Raw genomic sequence first — 15,050 nt, 5'->3', positions numbered from 1 at the left:
ACCAAAACAGGCCCAAAGGCCAACCTGATCTAGACAACACTTTTCTAGGTGATTCTAGATTATGTCCAGTTGATTAACCATCACGATGCCCACTCAGCACCTCAGCCTCACAAGGGCCATCCAGAAAGCCTCAGCAAACAACAGTTCTGACTCACATTTAATTGACCCAAACTCCATATGACCATAAGTGTGGACATAGGGCTTTCAAAGCAGACCCGTGGCTACTCTTTCTCTCTCCGGGGGTCTGGAACAGCCTTTACCACACCAGGATTCCCCATGCTTCCCAGAGCGGTCCTGGATTTCGATAGTATTTCTAAGAATTCTGAGTTGCTGGATGGAGACCCTAGGGGGACTCACTGACTTCCTGGCCTCCCAGAGCTCACAAAGACCACCTCTAGCGAAGACACTAGAATCTGGGTCAGTGTAAAGGAGAAAGGTATGACTGGGGGTTTACAGAGCAGACCAGGATGAGCCCTGACTCTGGGCTCCCTGGAAGGATTTCTTCCCGTCCCCCTTCCCTCCCTGTCTTCCAGGAGTTGGTCTGGCCTGTGTCCCACTTATTCTACCCATAGGAAACCTGCTCAGTTCCATCACTTTTGAGCAGCAGGCTCTGGCTTTCCTTCTCAGTGAAAGGAACCTGGCTGGGACTTTCACACCAGGACAGATGCTTGGAAAGGAGCCCTGTCTCCCTTAGATTAAACCACAGAGGGGAATTTATGGGACTTCAGGACCCAAGAGAAGACTTCAGATGTGGCTGCATGGGAACGCACTCGCCAGTGCTGTGTACTGTGTGCTGGGTAGAAAAGGCCCAGGGACCCCTGATACACAGGCTGTTTTCTCCTCCAGGGAATGTGACTATTTCTGACCGCTCAAGTAACCCTTTCCACATATCAAAGGATGTGGACTACTTCTTGCTCAGAGAGCAGGAGAGGACTCAAGCTATTGCAGTAAGTATCTGGACCTGGGGCAGCCCCTCCCCTCTGAGTAGTTTCCCTCCTCCCTGTTCCTATCTCAGGTAAATGTCCCCCTCCCCAACTCTCTCTCTCACTCCAGAACAATCAATTACTGACCCACTTTCCCCGCAGATCTCTCTGCCTCGTCCACTCTCCCCTGTGAGAACTGCCATTCCCTCTCAGTATGCTTCTTGTCCTTAAGGCCTGACTCAAATCCCATAGGTCCTCTCCTCTGGACCTCTCCCCTGCTTGGAATTCCACAGGACAAATACATAGAATGTCCCTACTCCTGTCTCACCTGGTACCCCAGCTTGCTGCCTCTTGTTTTGTCCACATGACTAGGAGCCATGGCATCCCTGGATTCTACAGTCCCAGCTCAGAAGAGCAGAACAAGCCCAGACAATGCAGTCCTCCTGCTACACCCCTCTTTTCTCCTGACCTGACCTGGCAGCTTGTGTCCCCTGATTCAGGCTCGGCATCTGCTGCTCTCAGGGTGGCAGGGTTACATGCTAGAATCACATGGGGTGAAAGACATTCTTCAGCCTCTGTATTTGAAACTGGAACAGGCCTGTGAGCCATGCCCAGCTTCAGAAGGAGAGGCTGTGAGCTTGAGCTTGGGGTCTGAAGGAAGGCTCTCAGATGCTGCGACACACTGAGAAGGGATGGAAAACCCACAGGCAGGCTTCTCTGGCCTTTGCCTTGGGCCTTCTTCTTCTTAGGATGCAGACTTGGGTATTTCTTCTATTTCCAAGCCTAGGAGTGAGTACCTTGGGGGTACTGCCTTCTATAAAATGTCCATGGGCAATTCATGCTACCCTTTCACCCTTGAAGAATCTCCAGTTTCCTCCTTACAGATGCCCAACCTGCACCCTTCCTACCCAGAGGGTCCCCATACATACACTCCTTACCCAGTGGGTCTCCAGTCTAAACCCTTCTCACCTTGTACCCAGCAGACCCTCAGCTTCACCCTACCCCATGCAGCGACTCAGTGTTCTCCATACCAGGGGTGTCATTTTACCATCATGCAGAGGGGTCCGCTGGGGACTTCAGGCTGATTCAGCATTTGCTGAGGTTCTTCAGGGCTATCAGGTCATGGGTTGTGGCAGCAGGTGGGTCCCATCAGAAAACAGTCTGCTGCTGAGAATCTTTCTGAATAAGGAGACTTCAGTGCAAAGCTCACAATGCTAGACAGCACTTGGGCTTGAGAGCCGTTACAGTCAGAGAGTGTCCCCCACTGCCCTGTCATCCTTGGATGGATCAAGATACCTGTGGGCAGTACAGAGGTTCAGGGGAGTGGAGACAGAAGCCACCAATGAGCTTTCAGCCAGGTGACAAGACATCCTGTAGAGGGATCTGCCAGTCTTTTGGAAATAGGTTTAGGTTCCCCAAACCGTCGGTCAGTTTTAGCCAATCCAATGCTCAGTGTTAGTTAAAGGGGACTCTCGGTGAATGGACAGATTGTCTCTTAGCCATGCTGGTAATCTGGATGCACACTGAGCTAGCACTTGTGTTTGGTATGGCTGCCCTTCCTGGGACCCATCTACAGTGGGCATTGTTCCATTCAACTCCAGAGGCTGTGCATTAAGAGCTGACCGGCTCTCTAAGAGCACCCACAGAGTGCTCATCAAGGTGTGTGTGTCCTCCCTATGTGTGGGCCCCTTCAGCCTCTGGCACTGGAGATATACATCCAGTAGGAGTCCTGGTCCCACTGACTGCCTGTCACCCCCTCCCCCCCAGGAGCGTGAACAAAAGAAGATTTTGAGGGTGCACCAGAAGATGACCTATGCATCCAAGGTATCAGCCAAGCACACAAGTCTGCGCCGGGAGCTACAGCTGGAAGAAGCAATGGAGCAGGAGCAGCTGAATGCCGAGGTAGAGGAGATGCACTGCTTCCGAGACAACCATGATTGGAAGCTGGCTATGACCCGAGGTACAACACCCCTACCTTGAGCAAGAGCAGGGTTGAGGAATGGTTAAGGAAGGCCCCCCTCTGTGTCTGACACCGCACACCTTGAAGAGCTCTGTCCTGATGGGCCACAGTTCCAGGGCATGCTGATCACATCGGGACTTCATGGTACAAAAGGGGAGAGGCTGGCTCAGCTCGCAGAGGCTCGGGTTCCGTCCATGCACACAACAACTGGCCAGTCATAGTCAATGGGCAGTTCAACTGTAGTGGGGAGACTATCTGGAATTTGCCTTCCAGTTCTTGGTCACATTGTAGCATTTGATAGGTCATGGGTGGCACTGGACTCCTCTAACTAACTGCACCGATCTTATGAATCGTGTGGTCTGTGTTAAAACCAAGTATCTATGAGCTGCTAGTTTATTGCTAAACAGTGATCCTTGAGTTCTGAGCTTGCATTCATGGCACAAGGGTGGGGGGAGGACGACAGAGATACTAACTGTGATCATAAAACAGAACCCCTAACCTCTACCTTGACATCAAAAGCTGAGCTTGATGGGGTTTGTCGGGGAGCTTTTGCTCTCCATTCCTCAGGCTGAGAAAGGCAATTGGGGTGGCAGGCAGGGGAAATGGGAACCAGCAGAAGGCCATAAAATTCCTCACTACCCTGATCTTGACTTTCATGGGGATCTAGTATCCTTGAGGGGCAAAAATCACCCATAGAGGTTGTGACAGGGTCTCTGACTACAGAACAGAACTCTTGCTTCAAGAACACCAGGCCCCTCTCCCAGAAAAAGGAGCCCAGGGACCAGACAGAAGCCAGTTTTGGATCCTCTAAAGTCAGGATCACATACAGCTTCCTCATGCAATACGCAGAGGACATGGCCTTGGCCCAAAGTGATCTCTGCAGAGCGGAGGCTGTCTAGCTGCCTGCCTTACTTGGCTGAAATAATAGCCACGGACTTCGCTACTACTCAACATCAAGTACCCCACAGAGAGCACATAGCACCCCACTTATTTCCTGTGCCTCAAGGGCCTGGCCAGGGTTCCTAAGTCTAATTGGGTAAGGGTTGCCAAGAACCTTATTCCAAGTTGAGAAGATGATACAGTGAGAGAGAACAAGTCAGACAGACACCAACCGTGTGAGAGTTAAGCAGTCACCTCTCAGCATTCCAGGGGACATCATCCTGGAGCTACCTTGGTATCAGAACCCACAGGGATGCTTAAAATTGTGTTTATGCTCCCCTGTTTTCTAGGTCATCCATAGGTCTGTTCGTGATGGGTTCAGTATACATCTATGTAAATATTTGTTTGTAGTGACAGGGAATTCTGTCACCCCACTTGTAGGGCAAATGTGATTCTTTTCCATATATTTCTGATCTGTTGGTTGAAACCAAGCCCCTGCAGATGTGGAGTGTTGGCTATGTGCTGGGGGGAGCCTTTTCTCCATTTTTTACAGTCCTTCTACCAACACTCTAACACCCTGGGTGGGCAGCAGGACGCCAGCCTCCTCTGTGGACCATCTTGGGTGCCGAATTCCAGCTTGGGATCCAGCCTCTCTCCTCTCCTCTCATTCTGGGTCTTGTTGCAGAAAAGAATAAAGAGCCTGGAACATTGAATGACTACATGGAGAAGAAGAGAAGCATGTTTCTCCTCCAGGTGGGAACGGCTACATGCAGGCTAGGGCCTTTAGCTTGATTCTGGCCCAGCCAGGTGCTCTCATGCCTGCTCTGCTGGCCCACAGTATGCCCTGGCAATGAAGCGCAATGAAATCCAGCGACTGGAAATGCTGGCGGTCCGGGAGGAGAACAGGCTGGAGAGGGCTGAGAAGTTCCTGGAGAAGGACGCGTCCTTGTTTGACGAGTTCCTCAGGGAGAATGACCGCAACTCAGTGCAGGCCATGAGACTGTGAGCCTACAGGCCCTGAGGCCTTGCATATGCAAACCCATTGCCCGGGCCAGGTCCAGTCTAGTCTTAGCTGGACCTGGAACCCTGAGCCCTAGCCAGGCCCTGATCTCAACCTATGGTCATGACCCCTGGATATCCCTCACCCCACCAGCTCCCCACTTGGCCTGTGCCCAAAACTAAGGCCTTGGCTTCTTCCATTTCTGATTGGTCTTTAATGATCCATGATTGGCCTCCTGGTTCCCCCTCCTTCAGGGCTGAGAAAGAGGTCAAGATCAAGACAGAGAAGATTGGTGAGATCCGGGAACTCACAGCCCAGATCACGAGCATCAAAAGGTAGAGTACAGGGGGCACTATTCCCTGTTACTTCATTGGAGCCAAGGGCCACTTAGGACCACAGAGCTTTCTCAGGGACTCAACCCTGTGAGAAGCTGTGGCCTGTCTTATGGGTGGTACTGAAACGGACACTTAGTGACTTTCCTGAGGCCACACCCCAGGACACAGGAGCATTGTGGCTCAGATTGAGAGCAGCAGGAGAAACCTCATGGATGAGGACCCTGCAGGTCACAGAGGGGTCACAACTCTAGAAGTTCCACTGTTTTGGTCCCTGTAGGGCAGACTCCCTTCCCAGCCCAGCTAGGACTTGGTATTGGACAGCACCTAATTTCCTGCATCCCTCCTTGGGCCTAGCGACATCTCCAAATTTGAAGACACTTTGAAACATTACAAGGTCTACAAGGAGTTCCTGTACAAGTTGTCACCCAAAGAGTGGCTGGATGAGCAGCAGGAGAAGCGCTTGGCTCTCAGAAGGGCCAAGGAGTCCGAAGAGCTCACCAAGATCAGCAGCACGGCCAGCTTATTAGGAGACAGAGGTGGGACAAAGATAAGGGTGTCCCCGTAAGGGTAGGCCTTGACCCTAGTGCAGAGAGCCTGTACCAACTCAAAGGGACCCTGTATGGATGGGGCCTCATCCAGTCCTTCCATGGCTGTCTCCACATGTGAAAGTGCCTACTTTGCACCAGGAGCTCAGCATGGGACTTTCCATAGGGACATGGGCGTTCTAGTCAAACCAAGGGCTCTCCTTCCAAGCATTTCTTTCCCTGTCTTCCCCCTGGGCTAAGAGCCTGAGTTGCCAAGAGATTCCAAAATCACCCTTGGAGGCTGAGACAGGATCTCTGGGCAGCAGGACAGAATTCTTGTTTTAAGTACACCAGACCCTTCTCTCAGAAAGAGATTTTCTGCCAGGGACCAGGCAGAAAATCAAACAGTTCTAAAACCAAGATCCAGCCATGGTCACATGGGTTCTCTTTTGCTTCCAGTAGCGTCTGGGATTAAGAGCAAGACAGCTTTCCTGTGGAAAGGTATAACTGCCTCAGCCCAGAGGGGACTCACACCTTATGCCAGAGGCATACATAAACTTTATACTTCCCCTGTCAGACCTTCACAGCTTGAAGAAGGCCGCAAGGATTGGACGACTTGGAAAGGGTCCATCGTCCAGCACTCAGAGCCTCCCGCAGGTCGTTCAGCTCACCCAGGCCAGCATGCATAGCGATCTGGACTCCAGACTGTGAGTGGCCTTGAGATGTGGAGGGAAGCAAAGACCACTGAAGGAGACAGCCAGGCTGGCAGGGACACAGGGGAGGGTGAGGAGAGGGAAGCCAGCTGAGGTCACTCCACAGAGCTGCCTCAGGTACCTGGTTCTAGCCCTGAAGTGACTAGGGTAGTCAGTAGCCTGTGTGACAGCACAATAAAGAGGACTGGTTGGGGCCAGAGGGATTGTTCCCCCTCATACCCTTGGAAGGCATGTGCCGAAGGCAGCTTTCTCTGGTCTGTAGGCTATTCTGGGAGGGTCCTGATGTTAGAGGCACCTGATGTTAGAGGTCCAGAATAGTGGGAAAAACTACAGAGTCACTGAAGGCCAAAGTGGTACCTGTTTGTTTTAGTGACATTTTCTTGATGACAAATCCTTGTCCCGTGTCCCTGGGTAGTCTTGTTAGTCAGCTCCCTACCCGTCTTCTGTTAGATCTTTACACACCCTGGTGGTGTCCTGACATCCTCTTATGATACCGCTTTTTTTGTGTGTGTTTTTTTTTTTTTTTTTTTTTTTTTTTTTTTTTTTTTTTTTTAAGATTTATTTATTGTTATATGTAAGTACACTGTAGCTGACTTCAGACGCACCAGAAGAGGGCGTCAGATCTCATTACGGATGGTTGTGAGCCACCATGTGGTTGCTGGGATTTGAACTCAGGACCTTCGGAAGAGCAGTCGGTGCTCTTAACCGCTGAGCCATCTCACCAGCCCGTGTGTTTTTTTTTGAGACAGGGTTTCTCTGTGTAGCCCTGGCTGTCCTGGAACTCACTCTGTAGACCAGGCTGGCCTTGAACTCAGAGATCCATCTGCCTCTGCCTCCCAAGTGCTGGGATTAAAGGCATGCGCCACCACTGCCCGGTGATACTGCCTTTTAAGAGGAATTTTAATAGTCATGTTACCTATCTTTCCACATATGGTGGGTGCATCTCACACTCTTCCTAAGGGATCTCTGCCAGCCCTGAAGTAGTCTGTTTTTGTGCTGCAAGCTTTCAGTGTATTGGTATGGATGAGGGCATCTGGGCATGAGAAATGGGCCTCCTGTGCCAGTCCTAATCTGCGTCATTCCTTCCCATGTCCCATCCTTTGTCTCTCCCTGTTCTAGGCCCCCTGGGACCCTCTCCGTAGGTCTGCACACTGCATACCCTTTCTTGATGCCTGTGTACAGTGTACCCTCAGCTGCTCAACTCTTCAGTTTATGCTTTTTTGGGGGCTGTGGGAAACCCCAGATTCACTTGCTTGTAAGCACCCTTTCTTGTGCATGGTAGTCTTGTCATTGAGACAGACTAGCCACCATCAGTGACATGGATGTGTCTTGATTGGCTGGGGGCCTGGTAGAGAGGCTCCAAGAGGTCAGAGTATAATGCCCTGAACTCTGTGTTGGGAGAGCTGAGGATATATAGGTCCTGATCACACTGGCCTGGCTTTGAACACTGGTCTTTCTATTATCAAGGATAATGCTTCCACCTTTAACCTTTCATCTGATAAATTTATATTGCCCAGAGTATATAGTCTGTAAACTAGGCACACAGACCAAACACCCACTAATCAGGAATCATAAGAGAACTTAAAGAACCTCTTTGGTACACATGCACTATTACCATTAAAAGAAAGTTCAAATTTGTTCACGAGATAGGTATGCTTGTTTATATTACACAAATAGTTAAATCTTGGCTGGATAGTTGATACTCGAGCATCTTTAGTGTTTTTAGTTGACCATTTTTTGATTTTAGAATCATCAATGCTGAGAACATCATTTGACATTAATGTATGTCAGAGGCATGCTTAGGGACAACCCAAAGATGTAATCTGATGCATGCTGAGGATGATGCTGAGGTGCTGTGCCGTGTGAGAGCATGTGCAGTGCACATGATGTGCGTGTTCAGAACTGAGTCTGCTGTGAACTCACAAACAGCTCAGATTATTTGACTTGTAATTAAATTCTGGTCACTGCATGTTAGAAGGACCTTCCACGGTTGCCCAGTTTTTCCTATTTCTCACATTTAGCTACACACACACAGTTTAGGAAGCTGGACGCTAGGGTCTGGTCAGCTGCATACAAATGGATGGGTTGTGAGCTTCGCAAGGGCACAACTGAGGCGGCCATAGCCCTTTGGAGGGCAGATTCAAGGCAGTGGGCCTCAGCAGACTCTTGGGAGTACCTTGAGCAGGTGGCTGAGCTGAGCTACCTCCAAATTCCTCCTGTCATACAGGACCCAGAAGGCAGAGTGGTGAGGCACAGGCAACTTTGTCTGTTCCCGCAGTTCTGTGTACCAGTATATCTCCATTTCTACCTCTGATTCCTGGGCATTTGGCAGAGCCCAGCTGGAGTGGGTGGGTGGGAGTCATTGGGAAGAGCTGGGAAGCATGTGGAGGTGGGCTCCACACAGTGCTGAGGCCACGCAGCCTCTCTGCAACCCTGTGAGCTGTCTCAGGACAGGCCCTGCCTTGTATGGTGCTGCTTGGAATATGATGAGAAGAGATTGGTATGCTCAATGGCTGTAGATTGGGCAGATCCCTAGATCCAATCCAGATGGCCTCAGGGGCGGTCACTCAGAAAATGAATGGTAAGTAGGAAGGTAGCTGGAGAGTGAGGGTAGGTACAAAGGCTCTGCACCTAGAGAGTAATGGCTGACAGATCAGAGCAGAGTAACCTAATGGATCAAGGGAAGTCAGTCTTACTCTAACTGGAGACTGCTTACTAAATTTTGAATGTCCCTTGGCTGTGGGACCCTGATGGGGGCTGGTGCTACATCTGGGCAATATAGGGTAAGGGAGAGGTGGGGAACATGTTCCGTCCATATTGTTGGTCTTTTGACCCCCTTACCACTTGTGGCCTAGACTGGTCTAGAAGCTCTGATCCCATTGTTTGTCCTTAGGTCAAGCGCCACGATTCCATCACAAGACGACACTGACAGCGATGGGGAGGTCTGTGCTGGGCTCTCTCCCCACTTGCCCCTGCCCCATCAAGCACCCTGTACTGCCCCTGCCCCTCTAAGCCCTGTCCTGTACATTACCCTATGCCTATCCCTCATAGGAGCTGGCACTATACTTCACTGAGCCCCAGCAGCTCTTAGACGTCTTCACAAAGCTAGAGGAACAGAACTTGTCACTGATTCAGAACACACAGGAAATGGAGGAGACCTTGGATGAACTGAACATCACTCTGAAAAACACCCAGATCCGCATGTAGGTCCCTGCTGCCCTCTTGCCACTCCTGCCCCACTGAACTACCAGCTGTCTTCCTTCTTTAGGGTCTGGGTGGATACAGGCCATTGTAGCCATCTGCACTCAGAAGGCAGCAGCGGGGACCTCCTATTCAGCCCTTCTGCCACTATTCAGGCCCTGGGAAGTTAGCTTTGCCATGTGGAAGGCTACTACATCCCAGGGCCCTGGGGCAGGCGGCATGGCTTAGAAAGGGCTAGAAGGTGGTCTTCAAGACACTTCAGCCATGGGGAAGTATTAGAGGTCCCCACATAATACCACTAGCCCCCAGACTGTGAGGGAGGGAAGACCTGCCTTGCTGGAGACATGGAGCATCTGGGTGGGCACCAAGCAGCAGAAGTGCAGGTGAGGAGGGGAGGGTACAAGGCCACCTGCCAGGCTGGAGCCAGACTGGAATGGGTGAGGCCTTGAGAGGACAGGTGTGTCAAAGTCTCTCAAGCACAGCAAAGGACCAGGGAACTGGAAAGATCCTGGGGAAACCCAAGGCCCTAAGTGTGGCTAGCTAGACAGCAGGGGAAGGCTGGACCTGGGCCCACTCCTACTTTGAACCCACTGGACACTCACAGACCCATAATCCCTGCTTCAGGGTGTGGCTATCAGACAACCCATCCCAGAGTCCAAGGGAGCTGAGTAGGAAAGGTTGAGCTGGGGTACTGTGGTGGTGGGTATTAAGGACCCATCTACCAAGTCCCTAAACTCTGAGCAACTTTTCTCGGATGGCCCAAAGCCTGCCCATGAAAGCTTATGCTGAATGGCAGAGGACAGCAGACAGACCCAGACACTGACTGATAGGAAGACAAGTGAGGGATGTGAGGGACAGGTGACAGCTGGTGAGAGTAAGCAGTGTGTGGCCCAGCACTCTGTTAGGGAACAGGAAGGAGGCAGCCACTCAGAGCCCTGGGAAAGCAGCTCAGGCAACAGAAACAGCTAGGGCATAGGTCCTGACCCAGCTGAGATTTCAGTATCTTGCTAGGGAGCCACACTCTTTTCATAACTCATCTTACTGGTCCAGCATGGCTGCCTCCAGAATGAAATGAAACTTCCATCTACTAGACAGAACTTTTTTCTGGAAACCTGGCAAGAGCTGGAAGCACAAGATGTTCTGTAGAAAGGCCAGGAGCCTCTTAGAGTCTCAGAGGATCTGCTCTCCCCTAACAGAGTCACCCATGCTCCCAGCAGCACACAGGTGACAGGCAGGAGTAATCTCTGGAACACTCATCACCTTTTTTCAGAAAAACACACACACACATATACACACAAAACAACAACAACAAAACCAACCCCCCCCCCAAAAGAAACAGAAAACAGCTTGTGAGAAAAAGAAAACAACAGATTATAATCTATCTAGCAAAAGAGCCTTAGATCCAGTTGGGATAACTGATAAATTCTACAGAAAATTTAAGGGTTTAAAAGCATGGTTTAGTCAGTAAAGTGCTTGCCTTGCAAGGAGGAGGACCTGTGTTTGATTCCCAGCTGGGAACAGTGGTTTGGGAAAGAAGGCACAGGGGATCCCTGGGGCTTGCTGGCTAGCAAGCCTAGCTCACTTGCAAGCACCAGACAGTGAGAGACCCTGTCTCAAAATAGATGCAAGCAGCACGCATTCACATTTAAGGGAGAAATGACAACATTCCTCAACCATCTGCAAAGGACAGAGAGGAAGGTATACTCCCCCTTGCCTCACAGTGAGACCAGCATGTGGCCCTAATGCCAAACCAGACACAGACAGCCCAGCAGCGAGGACTTCTGGGCCAGGGTATCTCATCACTGTAGACATAAAGACCTCAAGTGAAATCCTAACAGTGTGTAAAGACACTGTGGGTCACAAATTAGGAGTAGAAGGAAATTTTAATTTGGTAAACATCACAAGATCCTAGAAGCTAATACTGTTAGTTAAGGACAAGAGACTAACTAGTGGCTTTTCTATTGACATCTGGAGCAAAGGGTAGTTATCCCCTCTTCCTTTACTGTCCTGGAATTCCACCCCGGTGGGCAGAGCCTTAACTTTTCTAGGCCCGTGACCTCAGGACAGGACAAGGCTCTCTGCCTAATAGGTCATGCTTAGTGGGAACTCTGGGTGCTGAGGGAACTGTCCAATCCTGCAGGGACAAGGAAGTCAACCTTCTGAAGCAGTGGATTTCCTCCATGATGATATCAATCTCCAAGGAGGAAGAGTCAGCTGCAGAACTAGAGCTCAAAGCCCGAGTCTTCCACTTTGGGGAGTATCAGGGTGACCAGCAGGTAAGGCCAGGGTTGTCTTAGGGCAGAAGCCAGGCCCTGCACCCCAGACCCTGTCCATGTCCTAGGCTCTGGGTGCCTCGTGTGGTATGTGCCCAGGGCTGTCTGCTTACCTATTACCTCAGCTGCTTGCACTGCCTCCCAGACTCTCAGCAATAGTGACGAGGTCCTGGTCAGGAGCTTAGCAAACATATGCACATAGAAATCTCATTTGCTCAGTCAGGTTTCGGTTCTTTCCAGTACTGCCCAGTGCCTTGTGTGACAGACACCAGACCGACTTTTTTGCCTGCTGCTGTTCATTAGTTACTTAACACTCACACAGCAGTTTTTACCTGCTTTCTGAATGTCAGAATAGGCTCAGAGACACATGAATTTATCTACCCGGGGCTTCACAGAATGTGGTCCTATGGGGAGCTGGGGCCAGTGCATGGCTCCCTGGAACACAAGATTGGGCTTCAGCGGGTTTGCTAAGGAAGCTGGGGGAGGGACTGGGATATGAGTTAAGTCAGAAGCCTGACCATACCTGGCTAAGGAAAGCAGGTACCACTGTTCCACCTCACTCTCAGTGCCCACACTGTGGCTGTTCCATCCTGGCTGGCAAGCTATGAAGGCTGCTGTAGGCTATCATGTGAGGGTGATCAGGGACCTGCAGCCATGCCATACTGCGGATTGTCCCCAGGACAAGATGTTGGAAAGCCTGAACCACAAGGTGCTGGATGTGTACCGGAAGTGTGTGGGCATGCAGCAGGAGGCCAACCTGGGCACAGTGCAGATGCTGACTGTGGTGGAGCACCAGCTGGATGAGCTGATGGAGAATCTTGAGCGAGTGCCTCAGGTCAAGATCGAGCAGGCTGAGAAGGTCAAGGAGAGGGAGCGGCGCATAAGGTCAGCCACTGTGCCCAACCTCCTGTGGCTGCAGGCTTGGCTACGTGTATGGTGATCTAGTCAGTGTCCATCATTATGCCTCTCCTGCCCAGAGACAAGCTCAGGACTCTGTATCATGAGGCTGAGGCCATTGTCTTCTGGTCCCACAGGGCAGAAGCCATGGGCTCTCTGCCTGATCATCCACTTAAATGTGGGGCCCTGAGACACAACCGTCTGTCTGTCTCTCCTAAGGTTGGGGTGACTTCTTCTGGGGCCCCAGCACCTGCTCTAAGGCTAATGTCCTGGTTGAGTGCTAGGGTGTAGGTCTGTGGGCACAATAATTAAAGACATAGATGTGGATCCAGGAACACATACTTTCTTGGGCCTGTGATCTGAACCTTAGGCCAGCATAGCATCTACATAGCTCTGCCTGCCTTCTTCCTAAGCCTTGGTCACTTGCCCAGGACTGACAGGAGTGGCAGAAGGGACATTTTAACATGTGAGAGGGCATGGGAGCCCAAGTGGGAAAAGCAGAGAGAGATCCCTCCCAGGTCCTGGTCCTCCTAAGTCTGCCTCTTGTCCCCAGGCTTCGTGAAGAGAAGGCCAAGATGCAGCAGCAGTTGCAGGAGGAACGTCTGCAGAGGGCTCGAGCCAGGGCCCAAGCTAAAATAAAGAAGAAGGTGAGGGGTGGTGCTAGGGCCTCTCTAGGGTGTACCTCCCAGGCTTTCCAGCCCAAGCTCCAAGGCCTCTCTGCAGGCAAATCACGCTGCTAAAGAAGCAGACAGCTGTTTGCAGTGCCAAACTAGAGTGGAGAAGTCTCCACAGCCAGACACTTCTAGTCTCCCTGTCATAGGGGCTATCCTCCTCACCAGGATCAACCTCCCAGATGTGCTGCACCCTTGTCAGGTGCCGATGCTCAGTTCACAGAACTCACACCAACGTCCAGTCTCTCAGGGTCCTGTTGCTCTCTGTCCACCCTTCAGATAGACCTGGGGCCAAGCAGACTGCCTGCTGCTAGGCTTGTGTTTTCTGGACTTCATAGAAAATCGACTATGGCAGCCTTGTGTCTTCTAGATGTGACAGCACAAAGTCTGGTCCTGTAAGCAGACCTGGAGCCAAGCATAGACATTATGAAACATGGCTGCCCATGTTTACTTACTTGGGAAAGATGAACACTATTAATATTAAGATACTACTAAATATCCCAGTGCTTAGTTCAGAAAGAAAGCTGACACATTTCCCTTCAGGAGATGTAGCTCATTAGAAGAAAGACTTCCAGGCCATGATCAGGACTTTGATGGCAGGGAGAGCAGTAGACAGAAATAGTTCAATATATGGAGGTCTAAATGTAACAGGGCCTTCTTAGTAGAGAGGGGAGGCTTTTCTTTCCTGGAGAGGAGTTTGATTAAGAGAAGAGGTTGAGGGTAGAGGGGATGAGGGAGAACACATGCTGCCATGAGAAGGATGGCAGGGAAGAGGAGCTTCTTCAGAGAGCAACTTTCAGAGAACCTTCCCAAGCAAATCCAAGAACAAAGGTAATAGCCAACTAAGTTCCGGAGTATGTGTGTGTGAGGAGGTGGCAGGGAGGGGGCTGGCAGCAAGTCTCACACTCATGATTTAGACCAACATAGTGTATGTGACAAAGGCATGAAAAAACTTGGACTGGTTAGGACTATTAGTCAAGGTCTATTGGACACAGCATAGACGGCTTAACTCTGTCCAAGAGAGAGCTGAAAGGTATGGGATTGGGCTTTTAAAGAATGATCACTGACTTTTAGAGGTCAACCTGTCACACTGTAGGGTCTCCTATAGAAGCTCTGAGCTAGGAAATACTTTAGCTCTTGCCCCTCAAAAGGTACGCTCCATGGAGCCTGCATGGTACCTGCTGGGCTGGTCTATACTCTAGGTTCCTTTAGTCAGTACCACCCTTGAGTGGCTGGCTTGCATGGCTAGATTTGCTGGCCTCTTCCTGCGCCTTACGCCAGGGAACATGGGGAGCACAGCACGTACATGGCTAGTACAGGGTCACCATGTGTATTTCCCCTGCAGAGAGGCCGGAAATTGGTAACCCGTTCTCATCCACCAATCATCAAAGTAAAGGAGGTACGTGAACAGACACTGATAGACAAAGACAAGGAGGAGATGCTCTTCTTCTTCACTTAGCAGCAGAGCTGGCTGAGGGCTCAGGAAGAAGTCAGCAGGAAGTACAGACAGTAAGGGGCTATAAGCCTGAGGGGTCCCTAACTCCATCTCATACTTTCCTGTCAGCCTCCTTACTCAAAGGAAATAAAATCATGTCTCTTGGGAGTCTGAATGGCCTGCTGAGGAAACCTCTTGGCACCCCTGTTGTCATTTCATCCAAAGCATGTGCTTGAGGG

General features: G+C 50.8%; 1 protein-coding gene across 5 annotated transcripts in view; it reads left to right on the top strand.

Moving 5' to 3' along the window:
- Positions 1 to 14,998, top strand: part of Cfap100 (cilia and flagella associated protein 100) — a 23,842-nt gene extending 8,844 nt beyond the window's left edge. For 3 of the 5 annotated variants that reach the window (XM_031382541.1, XM_031382540.1, XM_031382543.1), the window contains exons 4-17: positions 847 to 947; positions 2,691 to 2,883; positions 4,448 to 4,515; positions 4,601 to 4,764; positions 5,017 to 5,097; positions 5,452 to 5,633; positions 6,081 to 6,122; positions 6,199 to 6,328; positions 9,228 to 9,276; positions 9,386 to 9,537; positions 11,676 to 11,811; positions 12,488 to 12,693; positions 13,259 to 13,352; positions 14,722 to 14,998. In XM_031382541.1, the coding sequence (XP_031238401.1) occupies positions 847 to 947; positions 2,691 to 2,883; positions 4,448 to 4,515; positions 4,601 to 4,764; positions 5,017 to 5,097; positions 5,452 to 5,633; positions 6,081 to 6,122; positions 6,199 to 6,328; positions 9,228 to 9,276; positions 9,386 to 9,537; positions 11,676 to 11,811; positions 12,488 to 12,693; positions 13,259 to 13,352; positions 14,722 to 14,835 (1,712 nt within the window). In that variant the 3' untranslated portion in view covers positions 14,836 to 14,998. The remainder of the gene's footprint in view (positions 1 to 846; positions 948 to 2,690; positions 2,884 to 4,447; positions 4,516 to 4,600; positions 4,765 to 5,016; positions 5,098 to 5,451; positions 5,634 to 6,080; positions 6,123 to 6,198; positions 6,329 to 9,227; positions 9,277 to 9,385; positions 9,538 to 11,675; positions 11,812 to 12,487; positions 12,694 to 13,258; positions 13,353 to 14,721) is intronic. The other 2 variants (XM_031382544.1, XM_031382545.1) reach the window with 2 other exon arrangements.
- The last annotated feature ends 52 nt before the right edge of the window (positions 14,999 to 15,050 follow it).

Source organism: Mastomys coucha, unplaced genomic scaffold (assembly GCF_008632895.1).
Source record: "Mastomys coucha isolate ucsf_1 unplaced genomic scaffold, UCSF_Mcou_1 pScaffold20, whole genome shotgun sequence".
Taxonomy (NCBI): Eukaryota; Metazoa; Chordata; class Mammalia; order Rodentia; family Muridae; genus Mastomys; species Mastomys coucha.
The sequence above is the reverse complement of the archived record's forward strand: the minus strand, read 5'-3'. Positions and strand labels throughout refer to the sequence as shown.